Source organism: Aedes albopictus, chromosome 2, assembly GCF_035046485.1.
Source record: "Aedes albopictus strain Foshan chromosome 2, AalbF5, whole genome shotgun sequence".
NCBI lineage: Eukaryota > Metazoa > Arthropoda > Insecta > Diptera > Culicidae > Aedes > Aedes albopictus.
The window spans coordinates 424,451,062-424,461,851 of record NC_085137.1 but is presented as its reverse complement, the minus strand read 5'-3'; the positions used below and the strand labels follow the sequence as shown (position 1 = coordinate 424,461,851).

The 10,790-nt window shown below is 39.1% G+C and overlaps 1 protein-coding gene across 1 annotated transcript; it reads right to left on the bottom strand.

Annotated features, from left to right (window-relative positions):
- Positions 1–1,572: 1,572 nt before the first annotated feature.
- On the bottom strand, positions 1,573–3,648 carry LOC115264045 (uncharacterized). The gene is made up of 2 exons (XM_029867350.2): positions 2,263–3,648; positions 1,573–2,209 (listed from the first exon to the last, which is right to left on the bottom strand). The coding sequence occupies exons 1-2, from the start codon at positions 3,154–3,156 to the stop codon at positions 1,586–1,588; spliced, it is 1,518 nt and encodes a 505-aa protein (XP_029723210.1). The 5' UTR covers positions 3,157–3,648; the 3' UTR covers positions 1,573–1,585.
- Positions 3,649–10,790: the final 7,142 nt, after the last annotated feature.

Here is a 10,790-nt window from a genome sequence, read left to right as displayed (position 1 = left end):
ATAAATTAAGTTTGGGCTTCAATGAGGGAATCTAGTTTGCGAGAACAAGTCTTGCTCCTAGGCATTTAAGGTGAGGCTAAGGAAATTTCCAGGAAGTTCCTAAAAAGGGGGGTTCCAAGGGCTACAAGGGAGTTTCATGGGGTTGTTTCAGGGGTATTGAGGAGCCTTTTAAGGGTGTTCTGTCAGAATTTGTGGGAGTTTTAATATTGAATTCAGGGGCTTTCGATATGTAGTATCAAGGGGGGTTTCAGGGACGTTTCAAGGGGCTTTATGGAGCCCATTAAAGGCGTCCAAAGGGGGTGCAGAGCCATTTTAAATTGATAATGATGATTTCAAGGGCGTTTCAATGGGATTGCTAAGGTTTCAGAGGCGATTCGAGGCATGTCACGTCAGGGTCGTACCGAAGAGTTTCAAGAACACCTCTAAATCAAAGGGTATTTTTGTGACGTTTTAAAGGACATTGTGATGGGGTCTCTGAAAATCCGCTAAAACTTCCTGAAATGTCTTCAAGATTCCAAGACCCCATGTAACGCATCTGAGACCCTGCGCCTTCGAAACCCCCGAAAGCAGCCTAACATGATCTGAGACTTCCTGAAATGCCTCCGAAACCCCCTTAAGACCCACTTAGACCCCATGTAACGCACGTGAGACCCTCGGAAACCCCCGAAAACGTAACAGTAACGCCTCCAAAACCCGTCGAAAATTCTTTGGAACTCTCTGCAGTGCTTTCGAAAACCCCCTTGCGATCTTCTAGTACCCCACTGAAACCTCTTGGGACCCTCTGAAACGCCTCTGTCCCCTCCCTTTTCTCCCCTTCCCTTTGAACACACCCTGGCCGCCGTTGCAATAGTTACCGTCATAATTAAAATTTCTTATGCACAATATCGGCTCTCAGTAGCTTTCCCTCTTTTTATGCAGGGCATAAAAAAAGTGCATACATGGGAGAGGTTTCAGTGTATTGTGGTACGCATATGCGAATTTGGCAATTCTACTCTCTTACCTTCCTTTTCCCTATCCCATCCCTTTTTTCTTTCCTTATTCCTCGGGTAAATGATGAATAGCCTCTTGTTCATGGCGATGGCGCACATTGCTTGAATGGAGGAGAACGTGCCTCTGGAGCCGCCCTACTGATACCTGATGTCATGAGGTATACCTTGGCGCTATTATGGGCACTCTGCAAAACAATTTATTGATATGAAGTGCTCCGCGTGTCCCAAGGCTGAAAACCCCTGTATTTCAAGTCATACAAACTGAAATTTTTAAACTGATTGGGTATTACAAATTTTACCATCAAAAATGTACATAAAATTAAAGTAAATGTACATAACATCGAAGTACATAAAATTGAGGGTCTCTATAATCGAGGGAACACTAAATCGAGGTATACGATTGTTATCCTTGTGCACATGGATCTTGGCTAATTGTGCAATGGTATTTGGGCATTGAGGGTTATTAAAGGGTTAATACCTATATTAAAGAAAAATGTACCAAGTCAATGTAATGCGGTGATGTTATACAAAAAAAAATGAAAGTTTGACATTAAATAATTTTTTTTATTTGAGTTGTTTCCGGGAAAGCTTTTATTCTATTCTATGGGCATGTGTCGAGGTATTTCCAATATATCCCGATAAATGGTCAAAACTCTACTCCAGATCAACCCGGACGGAAAACAGTGCACCACACAGTTTACCAGTTGCGATTTGAAAGCTGCAATCCCCTTAGACGTCACTTGTCTGCCCGATCCCAGCTCAAGGTATCGAAGTTTTGGATACAGGCTTGCCAAATCCAGCAAATCCCCGTCGGTCAGCCAGCACGGATAGTTTATCGCAAATCGTTCAAGTCGCCGGCTCGATGGCAAATGAACTATACGTGTATGAACTTCCTTCAAGGTAAGTTCTTCCAGTTGATCCAGCTGCTCCAAGGCTAGAAGGCTGCTAAAGAACGTTCGACCCCGAATGACCAGATCGGATATTTCCAGACGCTGAAGACCTGGGAAGTTTCGGCAGATTTGCCCAAGTCCCCATTCGAACTCCCAATCATCCCTCAGGGTTACATCCATGGCGATCACGTTTGGTAGTAGATGTTGTAGTCGTTCGAAGAAAATCTCTCCACATTCGGAAAGCTCTACGCTAAGAGTTTTTACGCTCACCAATGGGTTGCATTTGAGGTCGATTTCTGAATCGTCATAGACTAACCCGAGGCCTAAGGTCTGTAATATACTGCGATTAGTAAATAACATAGTTTGCAACACGTTCAACTTACCTTCAAGTATTTTAGGCGTTCTAACAAATGAAATGGTATCGGACTGAAGCGAAGAACTTTGAATTTGAAAATTTCGATTTCTGGGCACGCCTTAGTAATTGCATCCAGCGCTATTTCTTTGACGGCGGAGTTGAGTACGACTTCCTTCAGAAGCTTAAATCCAGCGAAGAATGTTCGTAGATGCCAATCGTGATCTGCAAGGCACAGGTTTCCACCAATTTTCAGCACTTCGGCCTTTGGGAACTGTAGCTGTTCTATTGGGATGAAATATCCCGTTGAATACAAATCTACATTCTTGAGCTGTGGAGCTAGTCGTTTCAGCACAGGCATGGAATCTTTTCCTTCCGCTGAGTTTGTGAAAACGATGCTGAGCTGGGTCACCTTGGGAACATCCAGATTTTTAATCTGCAATACATTGCTTAACGAGCCTAAAGCTTGAAGCTGCGCCAACGTAGGGAATTCAATACTCTGGTCCGAGGCTCTGGCGTTCAACCCGACTACCAACTGCTGAAGGTTTGGTAAACGACTCAATACCAAGCACAGCTGCTCTGTGGTAAAATGTCCCAAACACTGGAAGCTCTCCGCATCCTTTTCAAACAGCTCCAAAACCTCCAACATATATTTGAAACAGGACTCGTTACGAACATTCATATTAAAAATTACGTACAAATGTCTATAACGGCGGCTGCTTCTGCGCAGGGACGTTAACTGGGACTTACACCAAAGTCGAATTTCGAGTGCCACCTTGCGCAAAAATCGACGGCTGAAGGCCAGCTTTTCCCACTGGGAACACACTAGCGAAGCGGACTTACGATCCGACAACGGAAGAAATGAGAAAATGTGCTCCAACACTTCCACCGGAAGATCGTCGATTGGGAAAACTTGGTTGTTCATCGCGGAGGAATTACTTTAAAAAACTAACTACGGTTGCACACGGTTTCTGAGATGAGTTTTGATTAAAACTATCGACCCAGTGAAGAAAGACTACTAGTTTTCTCTACTTTGGTGCACTACGAGGGCGCTAAACGAAACGCGTCTGTTGGGTTCAAAAATACAAATGTTTGCTCTATGCTTCATGTCCTTATAGCTGGGTTCCTTTCTGTAGTAGGAGTGGGGAGTTGCAAGCATAGATCCAACCCATCAGTGATGATTGAAATGTAGAAATGTAGGGGAAGTCGGGTTAATATGGTTGGGGAGTTTCTTCATATTTGTGAATTTTAACTAACACTAATTCTTCACACAATGAGAAATCTGTTTTGCACACATTGAAGGCCAAAATGGACCAGTTTTGCTTGACAGCAAAAACTCTTTTCTTACTAGTATAATTTGTTACTTGCGCTGAAAAATGACGTTCTAAATATAAAAACGCATATTTTACGGTCCGAAGTCACGTTTACCTCGGCCGTAGCAACTCAGTGCTCAAAATGAGATCCTTTCAAATGCCCATCAATTGTGAGCGGCTGCAAACGTCGTGTTGAACGCCGTGGTGCATACACACCAAACGCTTTCAGCAGTATTTTGCTGAATTTTGCCGAGCTGAAGGGTCCAGCAATTTTTTTGCTGAACTTTCAGCAAAGTTTGCCGAATTTCAGCAAAGTTTGCTGAATTGCAGCAAAACGTTACTGGTGATCAGCAGAGTTTACTGAACAAATCAGTAAAATGTTGCTGAATTTCAGATTTTTTTTGCTGAAACTTTCAGCTCGGCAAAATTTAGCAAAATTTAGCTGGAACTCTCAATCAATTTTTGGTGTGTACAGTCATTAAACCACTGCTTCTTTTGGAGCATGTTATGTCAATCTCCCCTACAATATATGTGTACAAATCAACCAGGTTCCCGAAGCGCTGTCTGACTTCTACTTTCTGCTTACCTGAATCTACTAGGTACAAAGCTTTCCGTACATACTACGACGATATACTAAGCATACACTACTGATCAAAAGTTTGGAGTCACTCCTAAAAAAAATTGATATATTTCCACCAATATGCGTTCAATTTCAAAGGTCTATACCTCAATCAAAGGATTGTAAATCAAAGAAATGGCTAGAACTTTAATTAAGAACAGTGTCACACAAGTACCGGATATATGGACTTAAGAAAAACACAATTTATTTGAGACGGTGACATCAATCTTTTGTTCGGAAGTGTATGTTGCAATGGTAGCTCGCACGGTTCACTGTCACGACAGGTACCGAAGAAAGCCAAATTCCCTTTTAACTTTACTCTACTACTACTACTACTACTATTTTTACTTTTTCTCATTTGTCTTCGCTACTTATCCAGACGTGTCGATTGCCGTATTCATACGACATGATTAAAGACCACTTTGGCTGTCTCTAAAATAACAGATACTTTATTAATATTATTATAAACCGCCATGGCCATTCTTCAATGCCATTTATTTGATTTGGACCAACATCAGGAAAAGATGAAACATCCATTACAAACGAAAGAGTATTAAAAGTACAGTATATTTAATCATGCCATCTAATAGCACTTAGTGTGTTGCCTCGATTTCACCAAAATTCTTTTCATCTGTATCAGATACCGTCTGCCCCCGTTGGTTTGAACGACATCTCATGCAAACCAACGGGATTCATTTTTAATTTGAACTTCTAGTAACCCTGTTAGCATCGAAAACCACACTGATGGTAACCTTTTTAGCTCTTTTGTTTTGATTCTGTGTTCAGTTTCACACCGTTCTATGAGCAGAATGACGTTTGAACCATTTTAGGTTGAACGATGTGCAGATTAGCGGGAGTCAAATAAGGAAGTGTTCAGATTAGATGCAGTCAAACAAACGGGGGTAGACGGTACTCAAAAAAATTGTACCTAAGAATTATCAGAGAAGTGCCCTCGGCCAAAAAAAACTTAACATTTTCAGAAGATCAAACTTATGAAATGGCTTCTAAATAATTCATAACGATTAGAATGAACTTCGTAAGAACGCTCTATGGCGCAAAACCGACTCACAGCTTGTTTTTGTATTATACATATTTAGCAGCATAGTATCCTCAAGCATCGTTAGCAGTGTGGGTATCCCCACGTCTCCACTAGACAGAAATGTCTGTCCGGAAATCTGCCCGGAAAAGGTAAGGCATTTCTGCCTAGAGGAGACGTCGGGTAAAGCACGAGTTCAGTGATCCCGACGTTCATGGATCGATTCCAGTCTGCATCAGTTCCAGTCTGTATTCAGTTTTTCTTATGAAATTTGTGATAACAAACACGATCAATTTTCATAGAGTACACTAATGAAGGTTAAACTGCCCAATTAACATTTTTTAAGTTTTGTTCGATTCATTAAGAGATCTTCACGACCAATTCAATAAAACTTGCAATAAAACTGCTTTATACATCAAAACCTCTTGGTAACCTCTTTAAAAGCATCTTCCGGCTAAGTGGACCACTCTCGGAAAGATTTGGCAAACGACAATAAGAGTAGCAATAAAAATGTTGAAAAAAATTCCATTCTCGAAAAGAGGTTAGGATGATAGTTGTTGTTTTTTTTTCAACAAAAACTATGACACCTCAAGATGCAGAGAAACTTCTTCGATGGCACGTAAAGTTCAGGAGGATACATTATTCGACTGTAGAAAGCGATCATTTCAAAGTAATATTTTAGTAGTTATTGTGTTGCTAGGCTTATGCGCATTCAATTTTACCGTGAATATTGGGGTTGCAGAAACATAAAATTAATGCGCTTCGAAAATGGTGAACATTATCATCTTGGAATGAAATAAATCAATTTGGTGATTTAGTAAAACTAACTCGGTGTTTTACTAAACTCAAAGAAACTCAGCTGAGAGAGTTTATAAACTCTTATAAGTTTATAAATAAATATATTTATATGAGTATCGGCAAACTATCGATTCATTGCTTATTTGAGCAAAATTAACTATTTTCCTTTCACGTCAGCTAATTCTTCAATATGGCGACGACCATAATTAGTGAACATAAAACGAAAGCAAGTTTACTTTTATGATGACCGCAATAAACCTAGCAGTGACGTAGTCTCTGCTTTTCCACCAATAGATGTCGTTACTAATCGAACGGATCGCCATCTGTTGAGAGTTTGAACAGTTTTGTTGTGGTAATAATGAATGCCAGAAGGTTTACATATCGGAGAGTTTTGTTTACTCTTAAAATCCGGCTTTATGGTTATCTTCAAGTATACTATAAAACATTTCTTCAATGGTTTTTATAAAAGTAGTCATAAAACTGTGAGTTTCAATTATTGCTATAATAAAACCCTAATAGAAATCAAACAAAACCAATCAGCAATGAAGTTGTTACTTGGGTGGAAGCTAATATGGTTGCTGTTTAACTAATCCAACTAGGGGAAATTGTGTATGGTTTTTTAAAGCTGCTGAGGTCAGAGTTGGCCTAAAATCCTTCTCAACCAAGCTGAATTATACGACCAAGTTTCAGGCAATTTAACCGACAAAACCCCTCATGATGATGAGCACAAATCTGCCGATAATACCTTTCGTCACCCTATATGTCGTGCCCAAATTTTATAAATATGCTTTACAGTGGGGACCCGATTTTGTCAGCCCCCGATTTTGTCTACCCCCGATTTTGTCTACCCCCGATTTTGTCAGCTTTTTGACCCGATTTTGTCAGCCTTTTTTGAAGTAAAAAATAAATTTGTATTTCATTCAGAATTTCCATTTTATAATCATTATTAATGCAGTTGATGTCTTTAGGCGTCATAGAAAAATTAGGCAATGAACAAAACTCGTGTAACTTTTGAAAACGGCCAATTTTTTTTTTTTTGCAAACTAACACATTGTGACAATTTTAGCACCCAACCCTCGTCAATGTTTTAAACCAATATTGTTTTAAATTGCTAAAAAATTCCAGTTCTCTCTCTTCTTGGCGTAACGTTCAAACTAGGACACAGCCTGCTCCTCAGCTTAGTATTTTATGAGAACTTTTACAATTTTTAACTGAGATCCCCCACAGCCAATGTTTATTTTGCATATGTAAATATATCGTGTGGTAGTCATGAAGATATTTTATACACAAGGTAGTTAAGGACATGTCGATTATGAAATGGATTCTGAGCTAACCGGGAATCAAACTCGTCACCCTCAGCATGGTTTTGTTGATTGCACGTGCGCTTACCACATCGGCTATATGGGCTTAAAGACTATTCGTTTTAATTTCCTCTGGAACAGAACAAACAATAAGCGCTGCCTGTTGTTTTGATTACAAGTCAATCTATTTACTTCTTCCCGGAGTCTCTGAGATTCCTCTAGGTTTACTTGTTTGGATTCATTCAGGTAGGCTAACATTTAAAAAGAGCGCAACAATCATTTCGAAGTTTTGCTTCTCCCTTCCTTCTGAGCACATGGCCCATTTTTCATGTAATCTCTGACCAATAACAGATAGAGCAGACTCCCTTCTATCTGATAACGGGATAAAATTGTATAAATAAATTTAAATACGCCTAGACGGGGTGGAAGAAGTTGAGACATGCAATGGTTATTCCGCCCTTTTTTACATGTGTTTTCTGTTTGGATAGCTTAAAAAATTGCTGTGAGAATTGTATTCATTAGAAACCCTTAAGGAATTCGAGATGGGATTTCCCCAAAAATTCTTGCTGCGATTTCTTCAAGAACTTTTGCGTGGTTTCTTGTAAGATTTTTTGCTGGTATTTCTCCAAGAATTCCGTCAGAAATTTTTGAAGGAATTCTTCCGGGAGTTTTATAACGATTCATTAAAGTTTGTCTCTTTAAGATTTTCTCAGGCATTCCTTCTGTGATTTCCCCAGAAGCTTTCCTTGAGACTTGTTCTGGAACTCCTGCTAGGATTCCTCCAAAAGTTTTGTTAATATTTTGACAGCTTTCTTTTTCAAAAATTTTCTACATGAACTCCTACAGCGATGTATCCAGGGGTTTCTCCAATGATTTCTCCAATAATTCCTTATACAGTTGCTCAGTGGATTTATCTAGGGAATTTCCTAGCGATTCTTTCAAGGCATCCTGCTGGCATTTCTATATACATATCTGTTCCTCCAAGAAATTTTCTGGAAATTTCTATAAGAGCCTTTTCAGACATTTCACTAAGAATTGTTCATGCATTCTTCTTATGATACCCCACGTTGACGAACTCCTGGATAAATCTACGGAATGCATAAATTTCCCAAATGGAAGAGAACGTGCCCCTGGAGCCAACCTTCTGATGAATAAATCTAGCGATTTTCCTAGGGATTTTTTTTAAAGAATTCCTCTTAGGATTCCTTCAGTAATTACTCATACAAGAATTCCTCTAGAGATTTCACTATGATTCCTCTGTTAGATTTCCCAATTGGGCATCCTCTATGGATTTCCCGGGGTCCCGCTTCAGATTTTTCCAGGGTTACCTCTTGGTATTTCTTTACGAAAATCCCTTGGTATTGCTTCTGAAATTCCTTTAGAAAATTTTGTTGGAAACTCTTCTGGAATTCATGCAAGAATTTAACAATTCATTTCTGCTATGGTTTCTCCTTAAACTGCTCCAGATATTTCCCCAGTATTTTTTTCCAGGAATTCCTCCATCAAGGAGATTTCTTCAAAGATAGCAATAGGGATTCTTGCAATGATTTTTCAGAAAATGCTAAAGAAATGCCTCTAGAGATTTCTATGGAGATTGCAGTAAGGATTCTTTCAGAAATTACTTAAGAGATTTATCCGGAGCTATTGTAAAGGTTTTCGCAGAAACTACTTACGGGATCCCTTAGGGAATGTCTTGAGGGTTACGTTCCGTATATCCTCGGGTGGTTTCTCTAAAAAATTCCCCGAACATTTCTTCAAAGATTTCTCTAGAGATTCTTTAGAGATAAGGCTCTGGAAATTAAAGTGAAAAGGCAGCGGAAACGTAGCTAATTCGAACAGTAAGAGTGTCTATGCTTGTCAATCAGATGTTGGTTCATTTGCATTCGTTGACAGCTAATGTTAGATGTTATGATTTAAACTGCGCTAACCAGTGTCAACTGTCTTCTGTAGACCACAATTGCTAAGCTAGGAGAAAGCTGTGTTCCAGTAGGGATGTTATGACAATAAGAAAAATAAATAAAAGATTCAATAGTTCTGCTGTAAAAAAGCACTAAATGTTAACTTTGCCAAATACCATTTTTCCTGTGCCCTTAACACACTTTCGATTTTTTACCATAAAAGGTTCGTTCAAATATTACGTAACGCAAAATTTGGCAATTTTAGACCCTATCCGCTATCCCTCCACCGCGTAACTATTTTTGAAAGAGAAATTTTAAAATTTTGTATGATGCGTAACAAAGCGCACCCACCCCCATTTTCGTTACGTAATATTTGATCGAACCCAAAGCAGACCCTCCACACCTATCTCCGTCTCTGACGTGCTCAGAACAATTTTTCATAAATAAAAAATGATTTAAAAAAATGTCCCGATTTTGTCAGGTACCCGATTTTGTCAGCCCAAAATGCTACCAGGGGCTGACAAAATCGGGTCCTTACTGTATTTTCTTTGGCGGTTCGGCGCGAGTTACAACACAACATACTTTTAGAATGAAGTATACTTTGCTCTTGCTCATTGCTAATAACAATTTTATTTTTTTGATGGCTCTAGAAACTGTTTTGTCCACTCGACTTTTGAGTTTTTGTTTCCAAATACATGCGGATATTTGGTGGAGTGTCCTAAAATTTATCCATCCATCCATCCATCTTTAATTATGATAACTATGGGAATTTTCCGACTTTCAGTCACCGAAAAGCGTTGATACTTCTATATCATTGCCAACGTTTCGATCTGTGGGTTGAGATCTTCCTCAGGGCCTGTTATTTATTCAAGCATATCTGTTAGTTATTGTTGAAAGTTTTAAGTTCTGTCTCCTACTCAGTACTCACTCGATCCTAATCAACTTGTGATAATCGTATTTTACACACGATCGTTTGTCGGATTCTGAAAGACATTGCACTTTTCTCGCTATAGGTTTAAAATCAATATGAATGTGTGTGATTGGGTAAACACCAGTGACGATCTACTTTTGGCAGAAATACAATATCTTCTTTGTTTTTAAACATTTTACCCTTAATTTTTTTGTAGTCAATGGGGAATAGCTGTGCTTAGAAATGCATGGTACCTCCCCCTTTGCACCCTCCCCCCTTTTGCTGGTAGCCGAAAATACGTGGCTTTTGTTGTATTTTTTTATAAATTCTACACGTTTTTACTCAAATTTCATCTTTTTGCTAATCATCAATAGTTTTCCCTGATCCTTGACATGCAATGTACTACCCATCATTGTCTGTTGAAGTTTTGATCCCAGAGCTATTCTAAGGCCTCCAAAGTACTCCGAAGTTTGTGTCACAAATCCAACATCCTATACCAAATTTTATACACGATGAATCATCACAGAACATAGTTTATGGTACTCAGAAAGCCACAAAGCACTTCTAGAATATCATGGTCCATGAATTGAGCGATCTAGGTCATCCAAACTACTCTGGAATTCATTTTCTTAAGATCTACAACATCTACCATCATTTGTGTTCACTCTGTTCATGAAATTTAGT

Excerpts from the sequence above, each read along its gene's own strand:
- LOC115264045 (XM_029867350.2), bottom strand. The coding sequence starts at position 3,156 with ATGAACAACCAAGTTTTCCCAATCGACGATCTTCCGGTGGAAGTGTTG. Across the intron at positions 2,210-2,262 it reads AACGCCTAAAATACTTGAAG|ACCTTAGGCCTCGGGTTAGT; the intron begins GTAAGTTGAACG and ends AGTATATTACAG.